This window comes from Pongo abelii, chromosome 9 (assembly GCF_028885655.2).
Source record: "Pongo abelii isolate AG06213 chromosome 9, NHGRI_mPonAbe1-v2.0_pri, whole genome shotgun sequence".
In the NCBI taxonomy this organism is placed as follows: Eukaryota; Metazoa; Chordata; class Mammalia; order Primates; family Hominidae; genus Pongo; species Pongo abelii.
The window spans coordinates 124,754,011-124,771,851 of NC_071994.2; the positions used below are offsets into that span (position 1 = coordinate 124,754,011).

The 17,841-nt window shown below is 41.9% G+C and overlaps 1 protein-coding gene across 6 annotated transcripts in view; it reads left to right on the forward strand.

Annotated features, from left to right (window-relative positions):
- The window catches only part of SORL1 (sortilin related receptor 1), a 181,017-nt gene that overhangs the window by 82,997 nt on the left and 80,179 nt on the right, over positions 1 to 17,841 (forward strand). For all 6 annotated transcript variants that reach the window (XM_024255047.3, XM_063728239.1, XM_054525270.1 and 3 more), the window contains 4 exons: positions 8,279 to 8,457; positions 9,972 to 10,158; positions 14,632 to 14,760; positions 15,243 to 15,328. In XM_024255047.3, the coding sequence (XP_024110815.2) occupies positions 8,279 to 8,457; positions 9,972 to 10,158; positions 14,632 to 14,760; positions 15,243 to 15,328 (581 nt within the window). The remainder of the gene's footprint in view (positions 1 to 8,278; positions 8,458 to 9,971; positions 10,159 to 14,631; positions 14,761 to 15,242; positions 15,329 to 17,841) is intronic.

Genomic DNA, 17,841 nt, shown 5'->3' on the forward strand with positions numbered 1-17,841 from the left:
ACCTGGTGGTACCCGAGAGACCCCAGAGATAACCTAATCCACTTTCCTTAGTTTTCACATGAGGGAATAAGAGATTAGTCAGGAGTTAATGCCCACACTGGAACTTGAGCATATTTCTGTTAGGAATCATTTCAGGTCAATTACACAGACAACTGTCGAACATCTACAATGAAGCAGATACTGTGCTAGATACCAAGGATGCAAAGGCGAGCGGGGCACGGATCGGGAGCTGCCTGTGCCCACGGTGGCTGTGTGATGTTTCTGAGCCAGATGCAGAGAGAGAGGCTGGGAGGAGGGGGTTGTTTGAAAGAGGGCTTTCTGCTCTGATTTTACTCATCTTTAGGGAGGAAAGCCAGGTAAAGTAGCATTAGTAACTCAAATAGGTTGTAGTGGGGACAGAAATTGAAGCATTGCTCAAAGTAAACATTAGGGTTTTTTTTTTTTGGTTGATGTTCTTCTAAGTTATGCATGTCTTTCTCTCCCTGATTAGCACAGATATCTAGGAGTTGACTGTTATTTCTTTCAGCTTCTGCCTTGAGTCTCCTCTGAGACTGTTACCTTTGTTATTGTTAATTGAAATTGAGAGCAAGAAGTGGAACACTGTTTTGCTCTTGTGTCTACATGTCTGAAATGGGTAAATAAGAACCTGCACTGGGGATCCACTTATTCATTCATTCAGCACGCTGCTCCTGTGAACCTGCTCATGGGAGGCATAGGAGCAGTGGCTTTTTTGTCAGAGAAGGGGCTGTTGCATTTTTGCACCCCGACTGAAGAAGATTCAAACACGTTTGTCAGCTTGATCACGGAAGATAAGATCAATTTCTGTTTCTTCGCTGTGGTTTGCTTGTCAGCGTGATGATATTATTCGTAGTCAGTAATAATATTTTGAACTTGCCCCAAAGCATCTTTTTTTTCTAAGATATCCAATTTCATAGGGGCTTCTCTCTGGAACTCCTGAAAAGCCCCTGAAAAGACTCCACGCAGCAGAGCAGCTGTCTTTTCTGGACCTGGGCTCTGGAAGCAGCCCCACAGTTCCAGAATGTGGGAGGCAGTGGTTAATGTCTTCACTTGCTTGCAGCACCTCTCAATGGTACAGTTGCCGGGAGAGCCACCCCTACTTTATCCTAACCCCTGTGGTTTTTCTGCCCCTTGAGGTATAGAGAAGCAGGTGTTCTTATCACCGGTTGTTTTTTTTTTTTTCTGGAGTGCAGTGGTGCGATCTCGGCTCACTGCAACCTCCTCTTCCCAGACTCAAGCGGTCCTCCCATCTCAGCCTCCCAGTAGCTGGGACCATAGGCGTGAGCCAGCATGCCTGGCTAGTTTTTACATCTTTTTTTTTTTTTTTTTTTTCTGTAGAGATGGGTTTCGCCATGTTGCCCAGGTTGTTCTCATTTGAACTCCTGAGTTCAAAGTGATCCACCTGCCTTCCTAAGTGTTGGGATTACAGGTGTCAGCCACCAAGCTTGGTCTTTATCACCTTTTAACTGTTAAGAAACCGAGAAACAGGGTTAAAAAAATGCAGTGCAGTTTCTTTAACTTCCTTCAACAAGCGTTTATGAATAATGCCCTTTCTGTGTGCTAGGAAAGATTTGAGGTGCCGGGGCAGAAAAGTAAGAGGTCTTATTCCTGATGAATGGCAATCTAGTAGAAAATGCTCACAAAATCAAGTCACTGAAATATAGTGAGGTATAAGATTATGGACAGCCCTGGTGCAGTGCGAGCCAGAATGAGGACTAGGTGGTGCTATCTGGGGGACAGAGGAGGACTTCTGGGAGAGGAAACCCCAGCTGAGCTTAAAAGGATATAAAGCAAGGTCGGAATGCTTTTCCAGGACTAGAGAGACCTTGAGCAAGGGCCAAAGCATGATCAGTGGGGAATGTGCACAGCTCTTGAGTATTAATAGAATGCAAATTTCCAGGTGGGAAGTGGTGAGAAACGAGGCTGGAGGAAGGTATGTATGTAGAGGTCAGGTCCTGGGGGACCTCACCTGTGCCTTACTAAAGAGATTAAAGTTTGCTTTGAGGTGATAGGGTCCCTTTGAAGGATTTTAGTAGGGGAATGACATGGCTAGACTTGCATTATAGAACGATGGATCTGGCAGAATGGACAGGATGGATTCAGTGGAGAGAGACTGGAGGTGAGAGCTGATGCTGGGGTGTGTTTGAGGACTAAGTCTGCAGGGCATGGTTTCACCTGGGTTGATGGGAGAAGTGATTATACCGCTCATAGAAAGGCAGAGGTAAAGGAGCAGGCTTGCAGGGCTGTATATTAAATGCAGACATGGACAGGTTGAATTGAAGCCTCTGTGGTGTGTCCAAGGGGCGATGTCCAGCAGGAATCTGGACATATTACAACATCCGGTTCAGCCTTCCACCACCCTTTGCAAGAATTTTCTCCATGCCATCTGTGATAGACAATCTTTTGTTCTATACTTGAACATTTCTATTAATGGGGAATTTGTCATATCAAAAAGTGCTTCCATTTTACTTTGGGACAGTTTGCTGTTCATTTGTTCACTAATTCATTTGTGAATGAAAGTTCTCTGGTAAGGGAGATCCCAAATTCTCCTCCCTCCAGCTTGTATTCGTGGACTTTGTTCTGCTCCCTGGAGATGCACAGTAGATATTTCCTTTTGCATGAAAGCCTTTCAAGTATTTAAGGACACTGTCATGTTCTCCTGAGTGTCTGCCATTTCATGATGAATATCCCCGGTTCCTTTCCTCATATTCTATAAAGCCTCAATCTCCATCTTCTAGGTTCTCCCTTAGGTCTGCCTCACGATGTCAGTGCCTTAAAATGTGGTACCTGGATCTGGCCCCAATAGCCTGAAACATGCAGAAGACGTTGAGATTTTGCCTTCATGATTCTGAACACTCTGTATCTATTAATAAAAACCTTTGACAATGTTTACATTTTTAACAGCCATCGCAAACTGGTGGCTCCTATTAATTTTTTGTTTTGAGAGGAGGTATCATTTGCATGCCACAGGATGCTCAGATATTGACTACACCACTTAATCAGTTCTGAAGGGTGCATGTCAAGATGTAGAGTATTTCCATCACTCCAGAAAATACTCACGTGCCCCTTTCCAGTCAGTGATCTCCACCCCCAAACCCCTGCCCCAATTACAGGCAACCACTAGTATGTTTATCGCTGTAGCTGCCTATTCCAGAATTTCATTTGTTTGTATGTTTTGTATTTGGCTTCTTTTACTCAGCATGATGATTTTGAGATTTATCCATCTTTTAACTGGTATCAGAAGGCTGAGTTCACTTTAACTAAAATACCTGAGATCCTTCTTTCTTATGGATCTTATTAAAGACCAGATGTTCCCCGTCCTGTATTTGAGCAAATAGGTTTTTGAAACTACGTGTGGAGCTTTATTTTTATTTTTGCTTATTTTTTTGGTTTGAATTGTATTTTTGGCATTTATTTATTTTTATTTATTTTTTTGAGACGGAGTCTCACTCTGTCGCCAGGCTAGAGTGCAGTGGCGCCATCTTGGCTCACTGCAACCTCCGCCTCCCAGGTTCAAGCGTTTCTCCTGCCTCAGCCTCCCGAGTCGCTGGGATTACAGGCAAGCACCACCATGCATGGCTAATTTTTGTATTTTTAGTAGAGATGGGGTTTCATCTTGTTGGTAAGGCTAGTCTCGATCTCTTGACCTTGTGATCCGCCTGCCTTGGCCTCCCAAAGTGCTGGGATTACAGGCGTGAGCCTCCGTGCCTGGCCCCAGCATTTATTATATTATTTATGCAATTAGCCTTTTACCCTTTGTAAATTTGGCAGATTCACCTTCCGGATCCCTATCCAGATCATTGACAGATGTGTTGAGCTCTGTGAGAACTAGAAGTCTTATCTTGGGTTGAGATCAAACCATACGTCAGCACTCTCAGGATGTGCTTATTTTACCATCAGTGAATTTTATCTGACTGCATGGTCCACAAAGATCTTCATGAAAAAAAGAATGTTCTGTATCATTGTCCTGTTTTTCAAATCAAGAATTACCATGAGGAAAGGAAATGGAGTTAGTCTGTTGTGACTTGTGTGTGAAACCATTTGGGTTCTTAGCCTTGACCTCCTTTTCGTCTGAGTGCTCTCAAATAAACTGTTTCATAATCCATTCTTGAAACCACCTTTTCTTCATTAAGGAAATAAAAGTATTTTCCCTATTCTAGTTTTTGAGATCTTTGTTCTTCATAATTCTTCTAGAGATTATTGAAAAGGATGCTATAATCATCCTATCTTTTAAGTCTTTCAGTTCCTTAGAATTTATTTTGTACTCATTTTCCTTTAACTTAAATGGTTTTTCTTGTCCAATTTGAAGATTATTTTCCTTGATAAAGATAAAAGCAAAATAGAAATTTTTTTTTGTTTTTTTAGACCCAGCTTTACTACTATGTTGTTATTCAAAGATTTTTTCTTTTTTTACTAACAAAGTCTTTATTTCTTTTGTTCTCAGCTTTCCAATCAGCCAGAAAACATAAAGTATTTTCAATTCAAAGTTCTAGTAAAGATAGGCAGAACTGAGTGATGGTTTTCATAAATGAATGAATGAATGAATGGATGAATGTATATCAAGTGCTCTGGTTTTTTAAATTGATGCATATGATTATGTCTGCTATTATTTGTTCTACTGGCCATCAGAGCAATGATCCTATTCCTTTCTAATTCTTTGTAGAACTTGCCAGATAACCAATCTACTGACCCACCAGTCTGCCAATTATTTTGGTAATTTGAAACATAAACCTTGATTCATTTTGAACTTATCTTGCTACTATTCCAACAGACTACTGGCTATGAGAATTACAGCTAGAATTAGCTAGCAGTAACTGAATTTTTTGCTCTTGGTTATATGACTTTTTTTCCCACCTTGAGTGTGTTCTTTAGAAACCTGAACTAATCAGGAACCTTTCTGCATAGCTGCCTGCTAGAATCCTAAGTTGGGTATCTACCACACTTCTTCCTTTTAGAGTATCTGTGGTTATATTACACTTTATTATTATATTATCTGACCTTCCCATCTTCTTGAGAGTTTTTGGCCCTGGGATTATGTCTATATTTTTATCTGAACAGTTTGATTTCTTCATTCCTAAAGACTAGTGCCCTATATCCTCTTTCATAACTTAAGAATGCAAAGATGGGCCAGATGTGGTGGCTCATGCCTGTAATTCCAGCACTCTGGGAGGCTGAGGTGGGTGGATCATTTGATGTCAGGAGTTTGAGACCAGCCTGGCCAACAAGGTGAAATCCCATCGCTACTAAAAATACAAAAAAAAAAAGAATGCAAAGATGACTTTGATTCTTCACAAGGTTCTTGTCACTTACTTTTACCAATACAAGTTCTCCTTTGGGGGTCAGAATTCAGTCCAAAATACGTGTTCTCTTAAATGTTGCTGTTTATAAGACAAGAGCCTTTTCCCCAAAATTCTGAAGAGCACCATTTTCTAAATGAGCAGTGTATTTTCAGATACAAGCTATGCTTGGTCATGTACCTGCTTGTTATTTCATTAATGAGTTATTGTCAGAGTCCTCTGGGAACTCTCAAGAAATGGGGTGATTTATTTCCTGAGGTTATATTGGGTTCGAGGAGCTCTTAAAGAGAATTAACTTGGCAATGTATACATAGATGGACTTTAGCATTACCACTGAGTGGGCAGATGGCTACCATCATGTCTGGATAATAGGTTGACTCTGTTGGTTCAGTTTGCTTTAAAAGTAATATAAACCTTTAGCTTATCACACTGGTTACAAGAAGGAGACTGAATGAGTTAATTTATCCAGATATCTGCTTCAAAATTTTCTTAAACCAAAAGCATATCTGCCAGGTGAGATTTCTCCCCTTGTGAGAGATTTGTAGGGGGAGATTACTTAGTCTCCCATTGACACTTATTATTCTGCCTTGTAACCCTACCAGTTGGTTTAACCCCTAGCCTTTTTGTAGCAGTTTTTTTTTTTTTAGGCAGGGTCTCACTCTGTCACCCAGGTGGGACTACAGTGGTGCAGTGATGGCACACTGCAGCCTCCCACTCTTGGACTCAAGCAATCCTCACACCTCAGCCTCCAGAGAAGTAGCTGGGACCACAGGGGGCACCACGACACGTGACTAATTTTTTACAAAAATTTTCTGTAGAGATGCGGTTCTCATTATGTTTCCCAGGCTGGTCTCAAACTCCTGGCCTCAAAAGATCCTTCCACCTTGGCCTCCCACAGTGCTGGGATTACAGGCATGTGCCACCACACCTGGCCAAATCAATTTTAATAATCTCAATATGAGATGAAGTGTTTGGATGGAGTGATGTCATGAAAAGATTTATGTCAAGGATTAGAATCCCAAAGGTGTAAAACTAAAATCTCAAAAACATAAGAAAGGTGAAAGAAAAAGTTTTGCATACAATTTGGATTTAAGAAGGGCCCAGAAGCCCTGTGATTCTAAACAAGGCTTGAATTGAGTGATTTCTCATGTCAAGCACCTCTCCAGCTCACTGGGTGATAAAACAAGTGTTGGGCAGATTTTCTTCCATGCCTCCCTCTCCCTCCCTCTTCTCCTTTTCCTTCTTCAATACCAAAGGTAATGTAAAATCAGTGCAGTTACTCAAACGCTGCTTAGTTTTTTCAAGGGCTGGCTTCCTGGTTCTGTTATAGTCTGTCTTGGAGACTTTCCTCAGTATATACTTTCCTTCAACTTTTTACTTTTTAATTTCTAAGACCACGGAAAAGTTGGAAAAAGTGTATAAAGAACACCCATGAAACCTTCACCTACAGTCACAAATTGTTAGTATTTGCCAATTTGCTCTACTTCTATCATTGGTCTATTTATCTACCCTGTGTATCCATCCATTATTTTTTAACTGAATCATTTTAAAGAAAGTTGCAGACATCATGCTCCCTCACAGCTACTTAAACGTGTATCTCCAATAAATAAGGGTATTTTCCTATATAATCACAATGCCATTCTCACACCTAAGAAAATTAACATGAACTTGGTATGACTTATAGACTATATTTTCTCAGTTGTCTCAAATTATTTATGGCCACTTTTCCGCTTCAATCCGGGATTTAGTCAGTCCTGAACTAAACCCTGGATTGGATTTACACATTGCAAATTTGTTTACTCATTGCATTTGGCTGTTATACACCTTTAGTCTTTTTAAATCTATAACACATTATCTGCCTTTTTTGTTTATTTATTTGGTTTTTATGGCCTTGATTTTTTTGAAGAATCTGGGGCAGTTATCGCGTAGAATATCCCACATTTCGGATTTGTCCAATTTTATAGAATAGTACCCAGAGGATGTGTTATTCTCAATGCTTTATTCAGGAGGCACCTAATATCAAGTTGTCCTGCTATTGATGATGTTTAGTTAAGATTGTGACTCTCTGATCATTCATTGTGAGACTATGTTTTGTAAAATTTTATTTCCCCATTTGTAGTGAATGATTTGTCTGTTCAGACCATCTGAACATCTTGGCCCCAACACCTTCACCCAGTGGTTTTAGCATCCAGTGATGAACTTTGTGTGATTTAGTTATTGCAGTGGGGATTACAGAATGATAATTTTTCTGTAATTACTATTATATTGTTGTTTCCAACCTTTATTAAGTGTCATTCTAATATAAGAAAAAAATTGGGGGCCAGGCACGGTGGCTCACGCCTGTAATCCCAGCACTTTGGGAGGCTGAGGGGGGCGGATCACGAGGTCGGGAGGTCGAGATCATCTAGGTTAACATGGTGAAACCCTGTCTCTACTGAACATACCAAAAAAAAAAAAAATTATCTGGGTGTGGTGGGGAGCACCTGTAGTCCCAGCTACTCTTGAGGCTGAGGCAGGAGAATGGCATGAACCCGGGAGGCAGAGCTTGTAGTGAGCCGAGATCACGCCAGTGCACTTCAGCCTGGGTGACAGAGTGAGACTCCGTCTCACAAAAAAGAAAAAAAAAAGAAAAAAATTTCTCTTTTGCTCCTCTGTCTTTTAGTATCATTAGATACCCGCATCCTATTTTCATTCAATGTGTAATCTGTTACCATCATTTTTCTTTCTTATGTTTGAATTCTCCTAAATTTGGCCAGTTGGAGCCCCATCAGGCTGGTTCCTGTGTTCTTTTGAGATGACTGCATTTATTTCTGAGCATTTCCTTAAACTTTCCCTGCCTTAGCCCAGGATCAGCCATTTCTCCAAGGAGCCCTGGTTCCTGTTCCTGGTGAATGTTATATGGAAACCAAGACTTTGCCTTAGAGACTTTCACTGCAAGGATTCTCTTACTTGCATTTGGGCAGATACAGTACCAATGAAGGGGAGACCTGGAAAACATTCATCTTCTCTGAGAAGCCAGTGTTTGTGTATGGCCTCCTCACAGAACCTGGGGAGAAGAGCACTGTCTTCACCATCTTTGGCTCAAACAAAGAGAATGTCCACAGCTGGCTGATCCTCCAGGTCAATGCCACGGATGCCTTGGGTAAGCTGCTGCCTCCTTGGACCTTTTCACATGGATGTGCGTGGACTTCCTGTTATGTGCAAAGCACCAGCTTAGATACTGTGTACTCAGAAGAGCCTGAGATTCATTGGGGGAGATGGGCCCATAAGAGTTAGCAAAAAGCATAGGGAGGTAATTGAAGGCCTGCTCAATTCTTCTTAGTAAGACTGGGTGTTATTCTTTGTATCTTAGTTTCTTCATGCAGTTCCTGGCACATGAGAAGTTTAAATATATGTCTGCTGAATATGTAGATAAATGCATGAATGAAAAACATATTTCCAAATCAGCAGTGCCAATTGGACGTATTCAGTGAGTGTGCCTGACTCTCTGTAAGTCAGTGTGTGAAGTGATGCAGGGTCCTCTCAAAGCCATCTAGGATCTAGTTGTGATCTGCTAGTCTAGATACAGGATGCATAAGTATGTGGGGAGAAGTGAAACTCTTCAGCATCCTCTCCCTGCTTCCCCATGTTATCTTACCCTTTCCTACCTCTCAGCCTTGGCTAACCTGATTCTAGCTGCCCGGAGTGCCCTGTTTCTTCTCATTTCCACCCATTCAGCCTCCCCTACTCGAAATCCTTTTCATATCTCAGGATCCAACACATTTGTGGCTGATATCCCAACCAGAAGATGTCTCCCTTCTTCTCTATGTCCAGAACATAAGTGTACGCATAAGTTTGTGTCTGTCACTCGGTGTGTTTCACCTTCCATTGACTAGATTATAAAGCCCTTAAAGATAAGAACTTGCCCTGTGCATATTTGTATTGCACCTACTGGAAAGCCCGATAGCCTTACAGTCAGTAGGAGTTTAATAAGTTTACTGATTCGCATGGCATTGAGTCAAAAGTTGTGTATCAGCTTCGGGTATTATCTAATCTGACTGAAGACACATATATAAGAGACACAAAGTGCCAACATAGACGTAGGCATACTTTGGAATGCTTGTAGAAAGCACCCTGCTTACATTTTGACGAACGTGGCAGATGGAGTGATGGTGCAAGGTATCTTAGCATTTTCCAGCCTCTTTCCATGGAGATTCTGTACCTTCAAGTAGGGCCAGCGAGCCCTCCATTGCCTTCGGGCCACACTACCAGATGTGCCCTCACTGCCCGAGGAACCAGGCCGGGAACATTAACCCCCAATGGTATTGCTCATCAAGGGTTCAGCCGTTCCCCAGTTCTCTAGGAGAGAAACACTTCTGAGTACTCGTTTCTAAAGGGCACTGCTGACTCTTCTGTAATGTTTTGGAAATTTGGATAGTGCCTAAAGGTGGCTTGCTTATTCCCAACTTTTCCAGGCAAATGCCTGCGTTTCAGGTATCCTTTTCATTGGCACAGGGCTGCCCAGCTTCAAAGCAAGCTGATTGGAGGGTCTGTGTGCTTGTGGGGTGGCAACAGATAGACAGGAAGTGGGGGTTGAGGCCAGGCACCTTGAGGCACAGCGGGAAACCCTACGTGGGCCTGCCTCTAATGCTTTGTGCTGTGTTCCTTTTTCCTTAGGAGTTCCCTGCACAGAGAATGACTACAAGCTGTGGTCACCATCTGATGAGCGGGGGAATGAGTGTTTGCTGGGACACAAGACTGTTTTCAAACGGAGGACCCCCCATGCCACATGCTTCAATGGAGAGGACTTTGACAGGCCGGTGGTCGTGTCCAACTGCTCCTGCACCCGGGAGGACTATGAATGGTTAGTTCTTCTTTGATGGCTGGGGACTGAGTTGTGTTTTATTCACTCAGCAGTGTTGGGGGAAGAGATTAGGCATGGTCCCTTTCCCTGAGTAAAGCAAGGGAACAGAAGGAAACAAGTATTTGTGAAGCATCTTTTATGTGCCAGGAACTGTGCTAGGCATGTTTCATGTAAGTTGTTTTCTTTAGTTCTTACAGCCAGGTAATGTGGTAGAGGTGTCTAGGAGAGCTGCAGCTATTTCTTCAGGAATAGATAGCACTGGGATTTATTTCTATTAGGGTAACCCAGAAATATGCTGAAGGTTTCATTGTTGGTAATCCTTCTCCTTAGGACCCTATTCTAGAGGGGATTTATTTCTTTATCTGAAACGAGGGGATGTTAGTGTGTGTATATGTGTGTGTGTTTGCATCATTTATTATTCCTTCAGCAAAATATCCAAGGCATTGCTGCGAATGCTAAAAGTAGGAGAAGTGACTTGTGCATGGCTAATTGGCACAGGAGGTGGAAGAGAGCAAGTGCCTCAGAGGAGGAACTGGTACTTTTATTGTGACTATTGAAAGGAAGGAGAGGGCTGTGGATTGCTGTTGGAGAATGAGGAAATTTTTGGAAGAAGTGCTGTTTGAGCTGGGCTCTCAGGGAGCATCTATATTTGCAGACAGCAGTGTTTTGAGACCATGTGTCTGCAACAGGCAGGTGTAGAGGCAGCAGGGTGTGGTTGGGAGTTGAATTGGGATGCCTTGTTGGGTGTATGACATGGGGATGATAATTGGAGATGAGGCTGAAAAGATAGAATACAGTAGGGTAGAGAGACCTTAGAGGGGACGAACCTTATTCTATAATTAGGAGGAGGCCTTCAGGGGCTTTTGAGGAGAGTTGATGATCACAACAGAGGTTAGCTGTAGGAAGAGGATTCTAGTGGCAGAGTATGCAGGATCTCAGAGCTCCTGGACAGTCACTGTAGTCTATAATTCAGCAAGAAATCATTGCAGTTTAGTCAGGAGCACCAAGAGAGCCATGGGTATTTAATATAAATACACAACTCATATTTCAGTGGTTGCTGAGGCACAGAGGAACTAGATTTTGCTTTGGGCAGCTGTACTTGTCTTGACTAAAGCCAGAAACCTCTGATGTGTTCTAGACCAGAAGTTGGAGCATGGTCATATAATAAATGTTTTAGACTTTGTAGGCCATATGGTTTCTATGATCTGCATTAGAACTCCTCACTCTGCCCGTGGCAGTGCCCATGGGTGAATCAAAGCAGCTCTAGATGAATGAATGTGGCTGTGATCCAGTAAATCTCTATTTACAAAAATGGCCAACCAGGTTCGGCCACTTCTGTTCTCGACCAGTGCTTCTGAAACTTTAAGGTGCATATGAATCACGTGCAGATTCTGCCTTGGTCACATGCAGATTCTGCCTCAGGAGTTCTGGGGGTCTGCATTTCCATCAAGCTCCCAAGAGATGTGGATGCTGCTTATCTGCACATGCACCCTTTGAGCAGCAAGGCTTAGAACATAGAAGACAGTCATTCCCTTAGAAAGGTGTGTGCTCCCAAGGTAATGACACAGACTCTAACAGCAAAAGCACAGAGCTGGCTGATGTTCCTGGTGACATCAGTTCCATGCTGTTTGCCTTCTGCTCTTTCAGACACTTTTGCATTATAGTCTAATCTAATCTGAGAGCTTTGTTGGCCTCAGGTAGTCCTCCCCAGACCTGCTTGAGACTGGAGAGGTCCTAATCCCTGAAAAGATCATAGTGCCCTCTCTCTCCCCTCTTCCTATCCCCAATATGTACTTCAAAAGAAAATTAAGACTAAGTAAAAAATAGGTAAGAAAGTCTAACAAATCTTTGGGTTTTTTTTTTTTTCATGACATTTAGGCTTAAAAACAAATAACATTAAAATTTTCTCTCTTGCCCTACATTTCCCCAACCCCCACCAAAAAAAATAATTCACAAAAAAACAAAAAAGAAATGGAGCTTGGTGTGCCCTCCTGGGTAAACTGGCCTGGGTCCTGCTGGTCTACCTTGCCCACCCCATCTGCCTTGCTGGAACCTGCTGTATGCTCACCCTGCTTGTATGCGGAGTCTTTTTATTATAGACCAGTAAAACCACCTGCTCTGCCCCTCATGGAGTTGGGTTGCAGGCCAAATGAGATCGTGGGGTGATGACCCTCTGAAATGGTAAGGGGTATATGGATGTCAGCTATTCCCTGCTCCACCCCCCCAATTGTTTCTATGCTTGCTGTAGCTGCTGGAAGGCAGCCAGCCCAACTATATGGCTCTTGGAGATGTTTGATGGCATTGGACTATGGCAGTGAGAAGGAAAATGGTCCCAAGATGGATGTCAGGAAATGAGATGAGAACGAGCAAGCTTATAGTATCTTTCCATTAGTTCAGGTACTGGTTGACAACTGTGTTTGAACACCAGGTTATTTCTAATAGTCCTTTTAGACCACACTGGGAAGCCCAGCTATTGGCCCATGTTTCCTGATTTCCGTGGTAGATTCTTTTATATTCTTGTATTTCTCGACATTGCCAAGTCATACAGCTTTCACATTCTTGACTGCAACCCCTAGTAAATAATACATTTTCTGTTATGACCCTGTACTTACATATGTATGTGTAGATACATACACACATATAATTAAAACACAAGTTTTAGGAGACAACAGTGACTTTTAAATGTATGATGGGGCCTTTTGCAATCTTTTGCTTTTTTTTGGGAGGGGAAGAATCTGGTCTTGGGCCTCCCAAGTACTTTCAGAGTCCACTAGGTCATGACCTATGGTCAAAGAAAGCTGCCCAGGAAGAGGGCTTTGCTATTGGAGGCAAATAAGTAATTAGCTAATGCTTTATCTGGTTCCTAAAAAGATTTAAAGTAGCCATTCAGTAATAACAAACTGAGGTAATGAAAGAGGCATGTTTGATACAGTGAAGAAACTGCTGCCTTTTGAACAATTCTTACAAATTATTAAATGTGGATTATGATATAATGCACACAAATCACTCTCTGTGTATCTGTTAGTACTTTTTGTGTCAGAAATGTTTAATAAATATTTGGAGTTTTTCTTTTTGTTTTTTGTTTTTCTGAGACAGAGTCTCACTCTGTCACCCAGGCTGGACTGCAGTGGTACAATCTTGGCTCACTGCAACCTCTACCTCCTGAGTTCAAGCCATTCTCTTGCCTCAGCCTGCAGAGTAGCTGGGATTACAGGTGCGTGCCACCACGCCCAGCTGATTTTTGTATTTTTGGTAGAGATGGGGTTTTGCCATGTTGCCCAGGCTGGTTTAGAACTCCTGACCTCAAGTGATCCACCCGCCTCAGCCTCCCAAAATGCTGGGATTATAGGCCTGAGCTACCATGCCGGGCCTAAATATTTGTTGAATTGAATAGAGCAAATAAATGTGTTCTGGTTGAGCACGTGAACGTGGAATATATGTTCTGTTCTATAATTCTTTGAATATATTCTATAATTCATTGAATTATAGAATTTACAGCTTTGGAAGGGCCTTAGAACATTCATAGTACATAGTACAGTCACCTTGTTTTTGAATCATCTTCGGCTGAGGCCTCCTGCTTCCTACTCCAGGATGCCACCCATCAAGCTGGGAGGTTTGGCAGATGTGACCCCAGATCACAGGAGGTCTCATGAACCTAACTACTGTATCTCAAAGTACAGGATGATTTAGCTAGTATGTGGATATAGTCTTAAATAACATTGAACTCCTAGTCAAATTTTTTCTTTTTTTCTGAGACAGGGTCTTGCTCTGTTGCCCAGGCTGGAGTGCAGTGGCGCAATCATGGCTCACTGCAGCCTTGACCTCCTGGGCTCAAATGATTCTCTCACCTCAGCCTCCCGAGTAGCTGGGATCACAGGTGTGCAGCGCCATGCCTGGCTATTTTTTTGATTCTTTTTTGTAGAGACAGGGTCTTACCATGTTGCCCAGGTTGGTCTTGAACTCCTGGGCTTAAATAATATGTCTGCCTTGGCCTCCCAAAGTGTTGGGATTACAGGCATGAACCACCATGCCCGGCCCCAAATAATTTTTTAAAAAGGTTATTCTTTTAAAATTTCTCTTTTACTTCTTCGGATTCTGTCAAGAAGAAAGTCTCATTGGTTGCTAGTAATTCTGTAACATTTGCCTAATCCCTTTTAACAGAGAGGGCAGGTCCAGAGTCTTTGAGTAGGGAACTGGATCTGGCTAAAATTTAATATTGTTTTGATTTGGCATGATGATTTATATATTTTTTTGTCTATTTATGGCATGTGATTGTGTTTTTCCAACTGTGGTTCCGATATAAATCTTCTTTTGAAGATGTATTTTATATAAAAAGTAAATATTCTTTAAAGAGACGTGTTAAATAACTTATAATAAAAGTGAAAAGTAGTAAGGTAAAGTCAGCAGAATTGGTACTGGAATGCCTGAAATGTATAAAACAGTGGCCTTAACAAAGCCCAATTGCCTTTTTAGTGACTTCGGTTTCAAGATGAGTGAAGATTTGTCATTAGAGGTTTGTGTTCCAGATCCGGAATTTTCTGGGAAGTCATATTCCCCTCCTGTGCCTTGCCCTGTGGGTTCTACTTACAGGAGAACGAGAGGGTATGTATCACAGAGGTTGCCCTGGTCCGCACATGGAGCGAGAGAGCATAGAGGACCGTCTGGATTGCTCTATACTCTAAATTCTAGAATTCCAAGTTAACAGCCTGCAAGTAGTTTGGGCAACATTATAAATTATGGTATTTGTAAACTCTCCTACCTCCACATTGCAAGTCTGTAAGCATCCCTGAAACTCTAGGAATATCTTAAGTCATCAACTTCAACAAGGAAACATCTTCAGAGGAATGTATTCAAGAGATATATTTAAAAATCTTGGCCAGGACAGTGCCCTAAATTGTCTGGGCCTGCCTAGTCTAATTATAAGCAGAACTGACTCAGAACTACGAACATCCTCTTTCTAGTTCTAAAGGGAAATGAGTGGATGGACTCTACTGGCCGTGGGTAGTAAATGTATTCCCAGCTGGGATGCCTTTGTGGCTATTCTTCCATGTTTCTGACCTCTTGCTCTTGGGGTGGGGGGACAGCTACCGGAAGATTTCTGGGGACACTTGTAGTGGAGGAGATGTTGAAGCGCGACTGGAAGGAGAGCTGGTCCCCTGTCCCCTGGCAGGTAAGAGAGGTGGTTTCTTCCCTTTCATTTCTTGAGACATGGTTGAAGCAGTATCACGATCTCACCCAAGTCCGGGCTTGTGGCTTCTCTGATTGAGTGGAGAAAAACAATGGCCGTCACAAGCATCACAGGGCTTCCTCTTTTCCCTAAGGTTGGTTTCCACACTGAACTTATACATAGCCATACCCTTTTTTAGGAATGGAAAGTATTTTGTGTCAGCTCAGTTTCTTTGAGGGAAATCCCTTTGTTAATTGAAAAATATTTATGCAGCATTCACTGGGGTAGAAAGGTGCCCACAGGCTTTTGTGTGTTCCTTAATCTGTTTGTCAAAGTTGAGTATAAAGAGGTGTGTGACTTCTTAGGAAGTAGCTAAGTAGTCTATGTTAATTTTATAATAAAACTAACTATAACTAAAATTTTAATGGAATTTTATAGATTTCAGTGTACTTTTTTATGTGTTGCCAGTTTAACCCTTTTAACAACTCAGGGAAGCAGATATTATCAATTTTGTTTTTACTTTTTCACGAGGAAGCATGTTAAGAGGAGGTTAAATGGCTTAAGGTCACACATCTAGTAAGTGACAAAGTTGAAATTCAGACTCTAAGCCCCATGCTCTTCATTGGACATTGCCCAAATGGCAAATAAATATCATTCTCACTATTTTAGATAATCATTATGCATGCTAATTAAGAAAAACTTCTCTGAAATGATTCACATGCTGTAAAGGTATAGTGTGTTCTAAAACACGTTTCTGCTAGATTTAGTGGCGATGTAACATGAGGTCTTTACAATAGAGACATGAAATTATGATACTTTGAAAAATAATCTCTTAGTTGCTTGTTTTTCTTCACTCTGTTTCCAGTTCTTATTCATTTAAAGCTTCTTTATTCCCTCTGTGCCCTCCTTCCTGCCCATACCTCTTGGTGAAGGTAAATGGCTGGAGTTTACTTCCATCTGCGGTGGGTGGTGGTGTCTACGTGGACAGCCATAAGCACCGAATGAATCATGAAAGAAGTGTATGGTCTCCACAGGCAGGGCAGGGCAGCCCTCTCTTTTGCTCACTGCTGCCAGCTTGCCCTGGTGTTTTTCATGCTAAGTTCGTTAGTCCCTTAATTTAATCTTTCATCATTACCAGAGTAATTCACATACCTCACTATGGAGACTTAAAAAGAACCACCACTTCAGCAAATTCCAACAAATGAGCAGATAATATTCAAATATTTCCCTCACAAGAGCTGTTATTGATGAGGGTGTGGGTTAGTAGGGTTTGAGTGATTGCTCTTAAGGCGCTGGAGTGCCTACTTTTGTAATAAATATTTCTGAAGATAATTCAGCAAGGGACAAAACAGTTTGTTTAAAGCCATCTCAACTGGCAGGAAAGCTATTTTCTCTTCTGGAAGATAGAACAGGGAATGAAGTGGAGAAATCTCATTCTATTGTGGGCCACCTCCTATGTAAAAGAGAAAAAAAAAAAAGGCATGAAATAGGAGGCAGGGATATATCAGGGAAGAAAAAGATGCTTTCACAGGACTAATGGGAGCCATAATATCTTTGCAAAGATGAGGTAATCTGGGCATCTGGAAGGATTTTTTAAATGCAAGAATTTTTCTTCCTTTACAATTACTATGAAAACACACATTCCTAGGCTGTATATATGGCCAGGACCAGCCAAGAATTCCATTCCTTTTCCAGGTTAAGCATTGCGTGCTGGAATGCCGCATGCTGCTCTGAACATAATCCTAAAACAAGTATTTCTGGATTCAGGTTCTACTTTATGGGTATTAGTTTCTTAGAGGAAAAAAAAAACCCAGAGTGACAGAATGAGGTTTATAGAAGCTGGAGAGAGATGTGGGGCAAAAGCCTTGCTGCTGCAAATGTAGCTTTCATGTCCCTATACCTTAGCTGGCCCCCTCCCTGGGAATGACAGCAGGAAGGTTTCTTTGACAACCAAAAGGGGAGGTAGGTTACCATGTGATGGTAACATAGATACTTCTAAAGTGACCTGGAACCAAAGGAAAAGAAGGAAAACTTACCTTATTAAAAACTGTAGGTAGATTTATTTTTTGATGCATTATCTATATTACAGCTTTTATAAAGAAGGTGAGTGGTACATGTTAAGTCACTGAGTGTATGGAATCAGGAAGTGGGCAGGAATGTCTAACCCAGGCATGCAGCAAAAGAATTCAGATTTGCATCTTGGTCCCATATGCAACACACTGTCAAGATGCACACTTTAGACACAGATGCTGGTATGCTGCTTGTGTCCACTCCTGGGGAAGAATCTGCATGTTTCCCAGGCTGTTCCCTAAGTGGACAAGAGAGTATACCGGGTCTTCCTATTTCCAGTTGTCTGAGCACTCAGGACCTTCATTTCTACATCTTAAAAATTATCCACACTAGTGTCTGTATCATAAGAGGCAGCACAGTGTAGTGGTTAACGCATAGACTCTGGATCCAGAGTGCCTGGGTTCCGATCTTGGTTCTACCACTTGCTAGTTGTGTGACCTTGGGTG